Source organism: Parasteatoda tepidariorum, chromosome 4, assembly GCF_043381705.1.
Source record: "Parasteatoda tepidariorum isolate YZ-2023 chromosome 4, CAS_Ptep_4.0, whole genome shotgun sequence".
Lineage (NCBI taxonomy): Eukaryota > Metazoa > Arthropoda > Arachnida > Araneae > Theridiidae > Parasteatoda > Parasteatoda tepidariorum.
This window is the reverse complement of record NC_092207.1, coordinates 2,640,275-2,658,418: the sequence shown is the minus strand read 5'-3', so window position 1 is coordinate 2,658,418 and position 18,144 is coordinate 2,640,275. Positions and strand designations below refer to the sequence as shown.

At 28.4% G+C, this 18,144-nt stretch overlaps 1 protein-coding gene across 3 annotated transcripts in view; it reads right to left on the bottom strand.

The window, feature by feature from the left end:
* Window positions 1-18,144, bottom strand: part of LOC107439581 (VPS35 endosomal protein-sorting factor-like) — a 53,890-nt gene that overhangs the window by 8,662 nt on the left and 27,084 nt on the right. For all 3 annotated transcript variants that reach the window (XM_071180441.1, XM_043052609.2, XM_043052611.2), the window contains exons 15-23: window positions 17,439-17,492; window positions 12,504-12,733; window positions 11,861-11,941; window positions 7,439-7,601; window positions 7,288-7,365; window positions 5,735-5,849; window positions 5,139-5,278; window positions 3,408-3,567; window positions 425-543 (exon numbers count right to left, since the gene is read on the bottom strand). In XM_071180441.1, the coding sequence (XP_071036542.1) occupies window positions 425-543; window positions 3,408-3,567; window positions 5,139-5,278; window positions 5,735-5,849; window positions 7,288-7,365; window positions 7,439-7,601; window positions 11,861-11,941; window positions 12,504-12,733; window positions 17,439-17,492 (1,140 nt within the window). The remainder of the gene's footprint in view (window positions 1-424; window positions 544-3,407; window positions 3,568-5,138; window positions 5,279-5,734; window positions 5,850-7,287; window positions 7,366-7,438; window positions 7,602-11,860; window positions 11,942-12,503; window positions 12,734-17,438; window positions 17,493-18,144) is intronic.

Genomic DNA, 18,144 nt, shown 5'->3' with positions numbered 1-18,144 from the left:
ATGGTGATTTTGTTTTATAGCATGTGCCACAGCCAGGATAAAGCCAATTCCTCAATGGAATAATCTACTAAAATGCATTTGTCAGTTATTAAGTATTTAAAAATAAAATTAAATTAGCTTGTGCAATCAATCATTTTATTTCTCCTAAGTCATCTACTTTTTATAAGAATATTACAGTACACTATGGTTGTATGTGTAACTGCAGGATTCATCAGATATTTTATACTAATTTTCAGCTAATATAGTCCCTATAAAGGCAGATATTGCCCCTATATGGAACCAACATTAAAAAATCAAGACATCCCAATATTGGTCTCTCGGTACACATTCATATAGGACTCATATTAAGCCAAACTGGAGTCAAGATAAAATTGTTGCTAGGGCATATACTATAAAAAAGGAAACTACAAATATCCTAACTTACGCCTTTATCTCCAAGCTGTTTTAGATGGGATAACATTTCATCAATGAGAGTCGATGAGATTTTGTTTATTTCCGCCAGAAATTTGGGATCACTACCATAAAGGGCATCATTAGAATCCACTGTAAATGAAAATAACAAAACATACTAATAAAGACCTAATGAAATAGGGTATATTTAATAACATTTCATTCAAATTAGAGATAAATGTTTAGATAAATATCAGATTACATACAAAAAAATACATATTTTATTTTATAACCATTATTGAAGAGCTGACCCAATTTTTGGGTTCACAACTACTGCTGTTCAACTATTTAGCCTTGTCATTTTGAACCCACTCCAGGATCAAGTATTGAGAGAAATTTGCCTTAATTGAGGACATTTTGATGGAGCTAACCCGCATTTGCGTTACATGGAGAGGAAGACTGCGAGAACCTCCCAGGGTTAGCCTGGCGGCAAGGGGACTCTAACCAATAATCCGTCTGCCACTGAGGATATTTCACGTGAGCACTGGTGCAAGCCGGATGCAGATTCCTATCGACCAGCCATCGCCGGGATTCAAACCTGGTTCACCTCATTGGAAGGTGAATGCTCTATCCTCTGAGCCATTGCGGCTCCTAAACAATTCATAGAAATTATTAATAATATATATATTATTATACTTATAACTATTAAAAATTATTATAGAAACAATTAAAATTAGTAAGGCATAGATATTATATTTGTCCCTATTTAAAAATGTTCCTTTCAAGATTTACGACTATGATAAGTGTTTTAAAATGCTCGAGAATACAAAATCTGCAGTAGAAGACAGTCTCGCTTAAAGGAATACCATCAGTTCCAAACAACCATATTCAAATAACCTGGTTATTCCATTATAAGAGGATATACCATTACAATTTTATCTTAAAAAAATGCTATAACTATTCAACCTGAATGTAATTAATTGGAAACAACACATTCAATAACTTATGTCATTTCAAAAGGATCTAATTTTAACTGAATTCTCACTTGCAGTAACAAAATACATTATCAGAAGTACAACAACAGAATGAGGAAAGAACATTTTAACAGACTATTATTTCTTTCTTTATCATTTGCACTTGCATTGCTGTCCATTATAATAGTTTTAATCCTCAACACACTGCGGTCAGACTAGGAGACAAACAACAATTGTTTTACCTTAGTCTACATTCATACACAGTTAAAGAGAACTTTAATACCTACATAAACAATTTGATTTTTCATTAAAATTATTCTCAGGCTATTATGAATTCCATAATTATGTTTTATACACCCCCTCATTTAAATAAAATGTGCATGATTAAGAAATTAATTTACAAACAGAAACTAAGTACAATGATCTATTATACTATGCATCACTTTTGAATATTCATAGAAAGCTCGTTTATTGTTAAATTTTACAAAACTTTAATGGAGAAAAGATATATTTGTGCAAATGTCAAGTTAAACAATTAATAATAGACTGCGTTTTTAAAATATTACATGCATAGAAAATTTTTAATAATATCTAATCGTTATTAATAATGAAAATGTTTTTATAAATTTATGAACTAGAAACTATTCCAGACTTACCCACATTCTCACGACACGTAAAAAAAATTATAGTTTGTTTTTACAGGTAATTAATAATATTTTTATTTTAAATTTAGTATATGCTATTGTACTATGCTATTAGTAAATCGTGTGTGCTTTTGTATTATCTTATCATGAGTCATTAGAATAAGATATTTTTTATGTTAACATGTAATCCTTAATATTTTCAACTTCTCTTTTTAAATGTTTAAAAAATGCATGTTATAATATTGTAAAAACCTTACCCTGTATAATCCTGCAGTCTTAAACCTTTTAATAAATATTGAAAAAAAAATCTGGTTTAAGAGTGAAAACTTTTCAAAAAACCCTACTATAATTAGTTCCTGTATCTGTCCTACTATAATTTGTGTCTCTTTCTTTGTTTCCAAAGTTGTTCCTCTGCCCTGATTGTTTAAACCGCTTTGCATGTGTTTATCTTTTCACTTTTCTAATGTCACTTCTTGGTGTTTAGACACCGAGGAAGGTTCTTGTTTAAAGATCTGAAATTATAGTATGTCAATTTCTGTACTTTATTTACGTAGTTTTTCACTTTTACTCTAATGTATCACAAAGTAAAGCCTCTCCTTTTTGAAAGGAAAAAAAAAGATTTAGAAATAGGATGATAGAAAAAAAAATGATTTGAGCAAACAGCGCTAACAGTTTTAAAAAGCATAACTCATGGAATAAAATTAATTAAAAAAAATTTGAGATCAAAATGTTACGATACAAATATAGTTTTAAAACAAAATATTTTATGTTACACCTGTTACTCCTTATTACGAAGATATTAAAATATCAGCATCAGCACTATAATGTTTCGGGTGAGGGAGATAAAAAACCCATTATTACAATGCGGTACTTAACACCACAGTACCAATTACTCAAATACAAGTCAAACACCAATTTTGATAAGTTTATCAACAATATTAATTTTATTCAACATTTAATGTCATTAGTTTTCTTCAAAATCAAATCTTTAGGATAAATACTATAAATAAAAATAAAATTATCACAAACAAAATCAATATATCTAAAAGCTTTTAAATCATTATACTCAAGAAATTTAGCTTCAAAAAAATATTAGCAAAAGCACCAGAAAAGGAATTACCTTGTGGAATTCCAATAATTTGTTTATAAAAATCTAAACCATTAAAAAGAACATTCTCAAAAATATTAAACTTACATAAATCCAACCAATAAGACTTATCAATTTTCTCATTAAATAAATACTTATCAAAAATTTTGCTACAAAATCATGATTTTTCTATCTTGGATATTACTTGGCACTACCTATTACAACATCAATAATAGTTTTTTTTAAATTTTTTATGGCTCTTCAAAACAGAATAGTACAAAAAATAGGGGGGCGTCAAATGCATTGATTTACCTCCATCAATAGACCAGATGTAAGATTCTTGACTGAGAGCTGAAAGCAAGTTCAAGAAGTTTAAATAAATAGTGACTTTAGAGTCTGACTCCCAACTGTAGTCCTGAATAACGTTCATGAGACCTCGAATTAAATAAAGCGGTTCCTGTTCTGGATGATCCTGTTAAGAAATAGAGATTTCTTTCTTTAATTTTCACAACAATTATAACTGAGTCAGACTAATTAAAAGAATTGAAAGAAAATTATTTAATGCCTGAAATACAAAATTTATTGATGTTATCTAGAAATAAACGTTTATTACAAACTACTACAAGCAATTTTTATTCTTTTAGCGATTGGCTATTTTTCTGAAAATAGTCAATCTGACTGACTAAACTATTGATTTAAATTTAATCAGCCTATGATTAGTATTTAAACCAACCAGCCTACAATCTAAATTTGCTGAAATTTGTTCTGTTATATGTATTTATGTACATTTTTCACCGCTGCTAGTTTTTCATTTTCCTTCAAATATGCTTAGTTTTTGGGCAAGAATCAGCCCAGAAAGAGTGTAACAACCTGTTCTAAAGACGCAAAAAATTTAGTGGCCACAATGAAGATATTTGTTCTGGCTCTTTTTTCAGCAGTTGAAAGTTGTAATTAGAAGACTTAGTTTGTAATAGTATAGTTGTTTGTTTAGTAAAGTGCTTTCAGTTTTTAAAGAAATTTGTCAAAGCATTGATTGATTCATCATGGATGAATACAAATTTTAACAAAAAATTATTTCTCACAAACTGTAAACATTTTAAAAATAGGGATTTAAGTATTTCTGCTAAAATAAATTATAAAAAGGTTCCATTCATAGACTTATATTAAGACAGTTAAACTAAAATGAGGCAAAACCCAAAAATTTTGAAATAGCAAACCAGGATCCACAGATATATGTTATGATGATCTTGCAAAATATACTTTTACGAAATCAAAATCCTCTTGCAGGTTTTCTAAAATTTTGAAAAAGATAAATAAATAAATAACATCATGGATTTTTACAGTTAACAAAAACAGCTACTACAAAACTATTTAGCCTAGATCACTCATTTTTAATAAGAATGTAAAAAAAAAAAAGATGCATTTTAAAATAAAAGTGCAATAAAAAATTTTAATGACATTTTAGAGAAAATACTTGAAGAAAAAAATTGCAATTTTTTACCTTTTGACAAAAAAAAAGTGTTTAATAAAAATAATACCGCTAATATTTTTAAGAATTAAATAAACAAAACTTACTGCAGATTATAAAGCAAAACCTAATTTGATGCATCTATCTACCATGTTGATGCACTCTATTAAATCTATGCATAAGGCTTTACTCAGCACTTCAGTAACATACATAAGAAATTGCATGATTAACTCGTCATTATTTTCAATTTAGACCCATAATTTAAAAATTAACAAAAAAGTAATAATTTAAACAAAATCATTCACAAATTATTCATGCTCTAGGTCAAAATTTTTTGTTCGTGATATGCTCTGAGGAGGTGTGCATATTTAGAAGACAAAAGGAATGACATTTTTATTTATTTGGTGCTTGCTTTGATATATAAATGACAGGAATCCTACAATTTTTTTATTGTATTGAATAAAACATCCATAAGAAGCAAGACTTTAAAATTGTTCACAATTTTAGACTTTTGCTGTAGAATGACACTGCAAAAAATTGCTTTGTTAGGAAGCATGAAAAGAGATAATACTTACAGGCACAATTAGCAGTGTTGATAACAAATTACAGATATATGATATTAAGAAAGGTTCTGTAGATTTGTGCTTATTGTCTATTTCAATGGAGGCAGGAGTATCTGGAATCAAACTTATTGCAGATTTTAGGAAAGCATCGGCTGCAATTTTAGAAAAAAGAAGGAATCATTTATTTGTTTCAAGGAATAATTTTCTGCTATCTTTTTTTTTTTAATGTTAACCACAAAGGCAAAAATTATCTCAATTTTAAAATATTTACCCAAGAAATGATATTACAACAGAACACAATATTATAAATTATAAAATCAGCCACTTTTTAAAATTAAATCTGTCAGAATGGAATCATTTACAATATTAAAACTATCTTTTCATTATCTCAGTTTTATAAGATCAAGCTTTTTGATGGCTTTAAGAATGAAAAGAGTTCTTGCTTGAGCAATTAGAATTTTCTTTCGTCTCAAGTTCTGAAAGATGTCTAGCATAAACAGGGTGCGTAGCGTGCAATATATTTTTACAGTTTATCCATAAAATTTGCTTATTTCTATAAATAATTATAGGCTGAGTAACATTAAAATCTTAAATGAAATGATACATACCTTGTGAGAGGCTTTGATTCAAAAGAGCGACTTGGGCAGAAAGAAGGTAAAGTTCCAGCCTACTCAACACATCCGTCAGAGAAGGAATTGTAATGAAACAATAGGCAATACAAGCCTGTAATTATCAAATTTAAATTTTATAATTTTTGTTAATAATATATAATTCTTACTCCCTAAGCCCTTAATTTTTAAACAATTAGTTTTATTTATTTAAGTTTGATTCCATTGGAATGCTGCACAAAGAAAATACAAAGATCTGTAAATTGGTTCAAGTCAAAGTTCCTGTTGTTTACACGCGAAAAATCCTTTTAACTTTTTAACATTTAGACCTATCATCTTCAATTTGGTCATACTTGGTTCTGCATAAAAAATAAATAGAAAACATAACTTTATTCATCTAGCTAGCAATGTCAAACGTGTAAATAGGTATAAGATAAAAATTTTACTGATGTTCCGTATCGTCTGGTGGGTTTGGATTCACTCATACAATGTAAATAATTATTACTTTGGTTGTCAAGGTAATAATTAGAGTGAAGTAATAATAAACCTATCACTTTGTTATTCATAAACAAAAGTATGATTTAAAATATGATTTTTTTTTTCAAAACAAAAACTTAAATTAGATTATTTGTTTGTAACTAATGCATGTAAAATTTGGGTTTATAAAATTAAAAAATCACAATGTTTATGTATATCAATATTACACTTTAAGATTTTCATGTTTGTTTACATTTATTACATAAAATAATATGTGATCATAATACTGCATTCTGTAAGAATGATTTTAATATTTAAAAGTTTGTAAAAATATTTTTTTTACAAAGATCTGTTGGGCTAGAAGGATCTCATCACAGGATTGTGAATTGGTCAAGGTGCCTAGAAAATGCGAAATTAAGGATGAACACAATTTCCTTATTATATTATTAATATTTCATAATCTAAATCTCAGGTGGAGATTTACAGGATGCTTGTTGGAGTGGTCAAACACCTGCAACTTCTTGATGGACGGGTTTAAATATTTTCAGCCTCTATGATCTGAATATGTTTAATTTTTCAATGCATTAGAAACTGAATTTGAACCCTGCCAATCAGGAGATATTTGTTCAAAACAAATCTCAAATCTCTCCAAATGCTTTGTGTCAAAAATTTACCAAATGTATATCTTATTAGAAATCATGAATTTGAATTTGTATGATATTACTTCTTATCTTTAAGTTCAAACTGTTGATCTCTTTGAAATTAATTTAGTTATGGTTGGCTTACGGGTGATGAAGTAACATTACACCAATATTTAGGTTTTGAGATGCCAGTATATTCAAGATGATAGCTAAACCTCACCTCAAAGAGGAGAGAGAGGACTCAACTAAGATTTTCCAATTTGGCCAGAAGTTAAAACTTTTAAAAACTATTCCCAGCTTTAACAGTATTAGGCAATGATCAATGACTATTTTAAATGCTAGAGAAATTAAAGTTTAGTAAGTAGTTTTATAAATTATTAATAAATATGTCTTTGTCATAATGTTCCAAAGTAGCACTGGTATACAAAAGCATACCTTTACAAAAGCTGAAGTCTTCCTTGTATGGTGACCTTTAACAATTTGCCTTGTTCTCATAGCAAGAAGATTTACACACTATAAAAAAGGAAGGAAATTAACTTTCACAGCATAATTGTGTTGCTTGTTTAATATAAAGTTAACTACCTACCTGAACTAATTGAATTAAGGCCATATCTAAGTTGCTGAAAGTAGCTCTGGCTTCAACATAGAAACCCAATTGTTGTTCAAAGTCACGCCCAAAACTAATTTTTCTGATAAATGCACAAATGAGTACACCAATCTGCCTTCTCTCATCTTCCAAGGTTAGAGCACTAAAGCAAGAAAGAACATTTTGGTGCTAGTACTGTTAGTTGGTTTAAACCATGTTTTCTTTTCTTTTTTTACAACTAAATTTTCTATTACTCATATAAAATTTAGTTTCAATTTAACCAAATGAAAAATATGAAGTTTTCTGACAGCATTTTTTTTCAAATGGTCTCATATATTTAANTCGATAAATAAAAAAAAAAAAATGCTTATCTTATAACAATTAATTGTTATATATTAATTTTCATCGGTACATAAATTTTTATAAAAAAAAAAATCGAGACATCACAAACCAGTAATTGAATTGTTAAAACTATTTTTATTTTATTTTTAATGTTTAATCTGTTTTGTACAATTGGCTGGTGGCTGGGTCGCGTGTAAGCGATTTCCCCCCTTTTTTGAGTTTTAAGTCCCTTCGCAAACGATTTTTCCCCAACAAGCAGTAAATGGCTGAAGAGGAGTGATGTAATGGATGAGTAGGAGTGACGTAATGGTATGAGAGCCTATCAGAGCTTGCCAGAGGGCGCTGTTTTTCTCCCTCCTTTTTTTCGACGCAGAGCGCGTTAACCAGTCTCGTAATTTTTTTCTTAAAAGTAGCACGTTTTTTTTAGGTAGACGTTTTGGGGCTACTAGGCCCTGGATCCAGGGACCGGATGACCGATAAGTATTTTTAATTTAGAATTAGCGTATTAAATTATTAATTAATTTTAAATAACAATGTAGAACGTCTTTAATTAACAATGACGAAAAGCGTTATAATGTTAAATTACTTAAAATAGATACTTGATAATCTAATTACGCCGATAATCATAAACCACGTGCGAATAACTTTTTTTTTAAACCCAGCCTAATTTTTATAATTTGTAAATGTGAATTATTTTCCATAATATATATTAAATTATTGTAACATTTTTAATTTTTGTTTTGTTAATTTTTGTTTCGGAGATGTTGCACCAAAATTTTGAATTCCTAAGACATTCGAATTAGTGTGTTAAGAAGAATGTTTTATATATATTGTAACCAAGAATTATGTTTTAATACATTTTTGTTTTTAAAAGTAATATTTGTCTTTAATTCTGACTATGCCTCGTGCTAATACCTTGGATAGGATTAAATTTCGTGCACGTGCAGTCTAGCGCCATGATTTTCTAAGGTTATCTATAATCCTTTTTTTAAATAACTAAATATTTCGTTAAATAATGCCAATTATCATTGCTAAAAATTAATTCCAGTCCAAATTGCTGTTTAGATTAGCAGATTAATTTTGCTAACAGTTTTCGAGTCACATGGATGGCCTGCATGAGCACGTTGGAGAAATAGTAAATACTGAATTTAAATGTTAGTTTTAAGGTATGAATATACTAATTAATTTAACATTAGAATCATGTTGTAATTATTTGAATATTTTAGATACGTTATTTGATTTTTGATTTAAATTGTCACAACGCAAAGGTAAACTATTAAATAATCATTCCAAATTCTATACGATCTATTATATTATTATTTTATTAAAGGACATTATAGCTTAAAATGGTCCATGAAATTAAAAATAAATTATAACCACGTTTACGAACCACCATATAATTTAAATATAACCCTGGTTAGTTTAACTTTCTTTAACTATAACAGTATGAATTTTTTATAGATTATACCTGAATTACTTTTGTCAATACTGAATACCAATTTTTAAGTTATACCTGGTTTTACAGTATAATTATTATAATAATAAATAACATTTTAAATTTAACACTGAATAAATAAAAGGAAAAATAAAATTTTAAATTTAACAAATGCTACAAATTGTATACCACTACAAAATGACATTAATGTAAATAAGACTATTATGTTATATTGATAGTTAAGGGGAGAGAGAAACTAGCTTTTACATTTACTTCTAAAATAACCTTTAATTATTTTTTCTTCTTCATGTTATAGCATGCTTATTTTCAAGTGAAGGGGAATTGTAAAACAATCGATAAGCATATTTAAAATTATATATATTTTTTATCATGTTCTGAAAAAAAAGTGAATATTTAAAATATTAATCAATAAATAAAAAAAGAAATACTTTTTTTAATTAAGTTCTTTTAATTTGAGCTTAATATATAATAATAACATTTTTTTAAAATAAATTTTAAAAAAAAACATGTTTTTTTTTTTAATGACATGAAAAAAGTTTTTTATTTCCCAATATAAAAAATCATATTAAAAAGGCGAAAAATGATAAATAGTCGAAAACCTATCATATGTGACGGGAAATTACGATCGATTCATTCCAATCAAATGCGTCAAAAAAGTGATAACTCAAATTTGAAATTTTTACGCCTTAATAAAATTATATTAAGAAAACATCGGAATTTGAAAAAACATGCGAAAAAAAATTATAAAAAATTATATGTAAAAAAATTATAACTTCCATAAGAACTATCATCAAATGACATGAAAATACGATGGAATCATCACAAATCTAACACTTCAAAAAAAAGTAATATCTTAAGTTTGAAATTTGCATGTTCTAATAATACTCCACTGCAGGGGAGTCAAACTCAAAAGTTAACTTGGGCCAAATAAACAATGCTTAACTTTAGGTGGGCTGCAAAAAAAAAATCAATGTTCATAGAAATTTTTTTTTTTATTTTCAATTGTAATAAACATATATAAAGTTAAATTATTGCTTATGTCCTGATACTTGACATCTCTTCTCTGCTATTATCTTTTCTATTTCGGGAGAAATTTTATTGGCCGAGACTACTTTCAAAATTGACCCAACGTGAGCGTTATTAATACGGTTTCTGACAGGAGATTTATTTCCATTCATTACAGAAAATAATTGCTCTCACTGATAAGTACTTCCAAACTTGGAAATAATTTCCTACGCAAATTTTCGGGTATTTTCAAACCTTGCTGGTAAATATTCGTGAAATTTAGGCACACCCACTTCAATGAATTTTGCCTTCAAATTTGAGTCACACTGCATCTCAATCACTTCCATTTGCATATAACTGGGTACTGAGTCTATATTTATTGAGAAAATCGAAGGAAGCAAACAAAATTTGTCTTCCAAAGAATTAAAATTTTTAAACCTTGTCTCAAATTCTGTTCTAAGATTTGAAATTTTTTTCTGCGTATTTTTGACAGGATGCAGTATCATCTAAACGAGATTTGTTATTGTTGCACATTGGGAAGTGCGTTATATCTTCATTTTTCAGTTGCCTTTCCCAAAGAAATAGTTTACATTTGAATGCTTTTTTAATTATGTCAAACATGTTCGTAATGATCTGATCCTTGCCTAGTAACAATAAATTTAAATCGGATAAGTGTTTGGTTATATCAACCATAAAAGATAAATCTTGCAACCATATTTGATTGTAGAACAAGCTTGTATCTTGATTTATAGTTTGTAAAAACTTACATATTTTTTCTTTCAAATCCCAGAATTGATTGAGAAGCTTGGAGCAAGATAATCAACTTACCTCGCTACAATAGGATAAACCTGATTATGTACTATCTAATTGATAGCTTAGTGTGAAACTGACTCCATTTCAGCCAATTAGAATTCTAAATTTTGGAGCGGACAATTTAAAATGATCCGTATAGTTTATAAATAAAGTATATTATAATTTTATATGCTGGTTTCGTTTCTAACTCACATTCCTATTTTACTTCGGATATATTGACTGGGCCACAAAAATGTTCATCTCGGGCCGCATTTCAGCCAATTAGAATTCTACATTTTCAAGTGGACAATTTAAAATGATCCGTATAGTTTATAAATAAAATATATTATAATTTTATATGCTGGTTTCATTTCTAACTCACATTTCTATTTTATTTTTATTTTGCTTTGGATATATTATTGGGCCACAAAAATGTTCATCTCGGGCCGCATGCAGCCCGCGAGTTTGACACTCCTGCTCTACTGTATATCAGATTGAGGAAAAACAAAAAACTTTGAGTTCTTTGAGATCTGACAAAGAACAAAAAAAGTAAAAATATTACTTTTTCTCACCTGCGTTTTATTCTTGCCGTTTTGCTTCATTCATAAACAGCATAAAGGATACCCTATTCCCATTGGAACTAATTAGCATATTTAATATAAGTTCTTTAAGCATTTTAGGATAGGCATTTTCTTTTTNCTATGGCAAATGTTACAACAATAAATTTTGTTAATCATAATTGTTCAGTGCAAACTATTTTTTTATTCAAGCATTTTGTTAAAAGTTTTAAAATCATTAATTCCGCAAAAAGTAGTAAAGAGACTCACTTGACCGAATCGTGTATTGTTTTACAAATGAACATAGCAGCATTGACGATAACGGGATCACAAGTCGTCTCTTGCTGGTATCTAAATAGAAAGAGTGAACAGCGATGTAAGCACTAAACTATAAAAAATAAACTATGGGCAATTCACTTTTTTTTTTTATAAAAATATTAAATAAAAACTTACATAAAAAGCTTAGAACAAATCTTTTCATATTAAAATTTAGTTTAAAATATCTTTAATTAAGAGCCATACCCTATTTTTTCCCCTTATTAATATTCCATTTTTTGTTGAAGAACTATTTTTAGATCTAATGTTTAGTATTTCTCAAAAAAAATTATCATAAAAGTTTTTCACTTCAATGAACTTGATTCAAAATACTTCATTTCCCCTTTTTATCATTAATTTTGATGTCATTAGGGAGTTTCTTACAACATCTTCTCAAAATAATCCCTACAATAAAAATCGAGGCACTTAAGTTTTATGTGTATTCCCAGATTTGCCGTTCTACTTCTGTATTAATAAGATGTAATAAAAGATTCCGTGCCTGCATCCTACACCATGTGATATACGTATACTTTATTTTATTGTGAAGCGGTAGTTGTGTAAACAGTGTTGTAGACAACGCTAACTTAAAGAGGAATACCTCATAAAAGCTTCCAGTATATTTTTACAGACGTCCACTTTAACAGAATCCTTCTGAAGCATGTCAAGAAAAGGCAAGAATTTATCCATAGAGAAGATGACGCTGAAATCATGGATATGCAAAAGGATGCGATCTACGACTTTGGTCAGCTGTGGATAATGTTGTTCAAATGCACGATCGAGTAACATATGGCGGATGATGTCTCCGAGAAAAGTGTTCACTTCCCGCTTCTGAAAATAATAAATGCGCTATAGTGGATCAAGAGAAGAAATATCTTTTAAAAGAGCTATTGTTGACAATTTAAAGACAACAAAAATGGATAAAAATATCAATGGATATAAAAAATGGATAAAATATATAGTAGTATATAGATATTTAAAAAACATATTTACTAAAATACCATTTGTCAAATGCAGCCCGATGAAGCTTAAAGATGAGGGGATTTATAAATATTCTAAGCAAATCATTAAGTGTCTTCAAAGAGTTTCTGTATGCTGCCTTTTGTCTATTGTGACATCCTGATCTGTAGAGCGAAAATACGAACTTCTCAATTTAATTGAAAATACAGAATTTACTCGTCTATCCTTGATCACCAATCGAGAGATAGCGAAAATAAATTTCTTGCCTTGGTTTAAAGTATAAAGTTCAAATCACATAAGAAATATCAGTAGCTGATTTTCTTTTAAATTCAAATGAGAAAAAAAAATATACATCCGCACCAAACACAATATTGGCAAACCCTGTGTGTCGGATACATGAAACGAGCTAGTGAAGTGATCTGAGAATAATTTCTGGGGTTAGTGAGTGATAGGGTTGGGTTATATAAAACAAAATATAAAAGAATTTTAAAGGTAGGGAATTTATTAAAATCAAGCCAAGATGTGCGAGGGTAAAATAAACTTCGTTAGATAATACTTTCAAAAGTAATTCAAAATGTTTAAATAATGGCCAAGATCTTTTATATTTTCAAATAAAAGAGAAAGTTATTGCAATAAAATATATTTTTATTGCGATTAATTTTTGCCTTGCATTAAAAAAAACTGAAAAATGAGATCAAAAAATGAAAAAAAAAAACAATTCAATAATTTAAAATACTAATTCAAACAAGTTAAATGTGTTGCACGTCTTTAGTCATAAGAGGACATTATTGCAAAAAATCCTAAATCTACTGCTAATAATTTCCGCTGAAGTGATTTGTGATGTTAAAAGAATCCTAAGCTTTAAATTGCAAGTGCTACGATAATGTTTTTTTTTACTATATATATCTAAGTTTTTTATTTAAATAAAATATGTATATTAATGTGTAATTTGTATGACTATGATTTACAGATGTGCAATGTGTACAAAAAATTACATCAATTTTATCTTTAAATGTATCTCTCTCTTTGTGTCAACATCCTTTTCAGATATAATAAAGGTGAAATAAAAATTGCTCCAACATAAAGGATTTTACAAAAGAAAATTAAATTAAAATCAAGAAAATTAAAACTTAAGCTAAAGTTCAACCTAACGCCTGCTTACGATTGAGCTTCTCTATTTTTTTTTATTTTAAGTACTTATGAATTGTAATTCGAAGATATTATTAGATAGAAGATTTAATAAGAGAAAAATAACTTTCACAGAAAGAAACATTATCTGAAAAGTTTTCATCACTAAAATAGATTTTTAAAAATATTCCTTCACTAAGAACGAAAAATCTCGTCCATTTAATTAAATCACTGATTATAAATGAGCTTTTCATTTATTAGTTAATGCAATTCTAAGCCTGTTCCATGAAGATATAATAATGACTTAAAAAATCCCCTCTCCAAATTTGAAAAAAAAATAGCCCCTTATTAAAATTATTCCCCAAGTCAATTTTACAGTTACAAAATTACAAAAAATATCTAAAATATTTTTTACAAAGGGTTCCCTGTCCAAAATTGTCTATGACGACTTGCCCCCTCTTAGGACCCTTGGATATGGACATTAGATTCAGAGGCAATATGGATGAATCTCCTTTATAGTTCGACTTACAATAAACCTTTGACTTTAAAGGTTTTTAAGTTGTAGTCTGCAAAACAAAAGAAAAAGAACACTGTAGTTTTGAGTGCTATGGCAAATGTTATAACACCCAAACCTTTGATTATATTTAAAGGATTAAAGAACATTCCTAAAAGTGAATTTCCAAAAGAGGTTAGTGGTAACTGTAGCAATGGAAGGCTCTATGAAAAGTGTTCTTAATAATATTTATAAGCAGAAAGTTTGAGTTATGTGTCTTCATTCTTTTTTCAATTCCAGATCTCTGCTTGTGCTCAATAGTGGCAAACCTCACTCAAAACATTAGAAGTTAAATTGAGTTTAAGATAACATTATAAAACCGAACTTGCTGTCATACCAGGTGTTTCACTTCTTTTGTTATCGCTGGAACAAACCATTTAAACATTAGATGAAACGTTTATAACATAACTGCCAACATTGGAGAATAAAAATAATGGTGATTTTACTAACAACATTTTTAAGGCTACAAGTAAAGTATTTTAATACATCATGCATAATCATTTAAGTCAAAAAGATAAATTCGAAATTGGAAATAATATAAGCACTTACATTCAGCAAAGTAAAAAATATGTATATATATCTTAATCTAAAGAAGATTTTTTAAAATCATTATTTATAATTACTAAAACTATTAACACTCAACATTACTGGCAATAGCACAATCTGTTGAGGAATAAGAGAAGTATTTTAGCCATCACCAGATATTTTATCGCCAAGTTTTTTTAAAAATTTCTTCAACAAATACGGAGAAATTTGAGAGTATACCGGTAAACAGGAGATAGTCGTAAAATACGAAAATAGTCTTCATTATAAAACAGGAGACTTGGCAGGTATGCTATGGACTAAATGGAAAAAGCGATTTAACTAAATACAGCATTCGTCGATTGTCATATTCTACAATCACACAATGCTGCCTAGGAAAAAAATTCCAAAAGAATTAACTGCAAAATCTTTTGTGCAATGTAAAAGGACTTGCGATAATTTACATAGAACTTATGATAGAAAACATTAACAGTGCTGATAATGGTTGCAATGAAAACAGGTCTCTATTAGGTTTGACTGATTGATGAATATTTTAAAAAAAAAATTTTGCAACTGAAAAATGAGAGAGAAAAAATGATATTTAAGTGAGATAAAATAAATATGTGTTTCTTATTAATGTAAGTCATACATTATGAGTTTAGTTATATGCCATGAAAGGAAACTGGACACACACAACACAGATAATAAGCATCTGAATAAAATGTCAAATATTCATTTTAAGGAATGTTATTTCATTTTCTCCCTTAAGAAGTAGCGCATAATAAGTATGAATTGTTTTCATGATGTATTGAGAAGATGGAATCTGGTTAACATAAAATAACTATGATAGTCCCGCCAATTTTGGGTCAACAAAGTTCGACTGTATTCAACAAAATAGCAAAAGCATTTTAAAAATGTATGTTTTTGCCAATAGAAACAACTGATTTAAAAGAAAGCAAAAATCGTCTACATTGAAATATGAAGGGAAAAACAGTCTACCCTCGTTAACGCGAAATCGGAGGGACTATCATAATTATTTCATGCTAACCGAATTTTGTTTTATCCGATACATCATGAAAACAATTTGTTTCATACTATTAATACATGTTACGTACTACATTAATGTATGCAAATAATTCTACTATGAACTAAACAAATTAAAATAAGCTTTAGAATTATAACTACTTCATTAACCTATCTTATTTGCCCATCTAACAAAGGAAGAAAAATAGAAATAGCATTCCTCAAAATGAATAATTAAGATTTTATTCATCATTCATAACAATAATACAATAACACGGTCAGGTATTATATTATAACAGGGGTTTCCAACTGGCGACCCAGGGGCCGCTTCTGGCCCGCGAAGCCTTTTTTGAGGTCCGAGAACTAAAATATATTAGGTGTCATTGCTTTGCGAATAATTTTCGTAAAAAATATATATGGGTTTAAAATACTTTTCTTGTTAATAAAAACCTAATTTCTTCGTTTCTGTGAAATTTAACAAACCAACGGTGCAAAAAATTTTATTTCTCAGGTTTTGCATCCAAGAAAATATTTATTCAAACACGAAAATAATCGCGTATGTTGCTCCTTTTTATTTCATCTTTTTTGCATTTTGTGAATATAATTTAGCACGCGCGTACCTGAAATTTTCTCGAAGGAATTCTCTGATTTAACTTCTTGAAACCACTCTTTTTGGACGAAAATATTTACACCCATATTTGTAAATTTTAAATTTAAAATGCAAATATCTATTCTCTGGTGGTTACAGCAGACATACCTCAATTTTCTCATTGAATATTTTGCGTGCTACTGTGTAAGTTTTAATACCAACCCTTTTAAAGTTTTATATCTTAACAATTTTATATCTGTTGCACATTAATTGTTTAATACATAGGTGCACATTAAAGTAATTGCAGCCCGAATTTTTATTATTTACTTTATATTTTTAAAACTATTATTAATATTTCAAAAATCAACTTCCTATTCTAATTTGTAATTCAATACTTTTGTTTTGCACAACTTGATAAAAATCTGACAGAAATATTTAATGTTCCTTCAAACATAAAAGAGTCCTACACAAAATTTTGATAAAGTTGTGGCCCGCCATGTGATTTGTGTTTTTAATTGTGGCCCCCGGCCTCATGTAAGTTGGAAACCCCTGTATTATAACATACTATAGTACATACCTAATTATCTATTATTTATGCTGTATACAGTTTCCTTTAATGTTAAGCGATAATCAGTGAAATAATGCTTGAAAATTTCGTGTTAAACATGTAAAATAGAACAATAATTGATTGCTGACTCACGGGACCAAACATGCATTTCATGCTAAGGTCAGTGAGGTTTAACTGTATTTACTGTACTTACAGAGAAATGCTTGACAATATATTCAATCCATACTTCAGCACAACTCATATAATCCTAAAAAATAAAATACACATTAAAATTTTTAAAAAATTCATATATTAACACATTTATAACAAAAATTATTCAATACTCTCTTTAGTATAATTGAAACTGTAGCTTTCAATGTTAAAATAAAGCTATATAAATAATGCCACTTAAGCACCCAGGAAAAAACAGATTTATACCAACACAAGTGGAAGAAATAAAATTTAAAAAAATAAATAAATCTTGTTTTATAAATAAATAGACAATACATCCGTTAAAGTGGAACAATTCGTAAAGCAGTCACAGTAGGGATAAAAATCGAATTATTATCATGTTAACCAGGTTGTAGATTACATACAATTTAGTTTGACAATAGAATAATTTGTTGAGTTATTCATTCCTTTATTTGATTTTGTACTTGGAGGCACTTTTAACAATTACACTTACCTAACTCAGCAATGCTTTTTTAAAACAATTTCGATACCCTTCATAATTTTCGTGATTGCGTTAACACTAAACCAACCATAACCTGTCAAATGACCGTTTAAGAACTTTAGCATCGAAAATGCGCTTATCATCTTATCGTTTTTGCACATTTGACTTCATAACCTTTTCTAACAATAATATACAGTTCATCTTCTATTACTTTTTTTCTGTATTTTGTTTGTTTTGAATAATACTT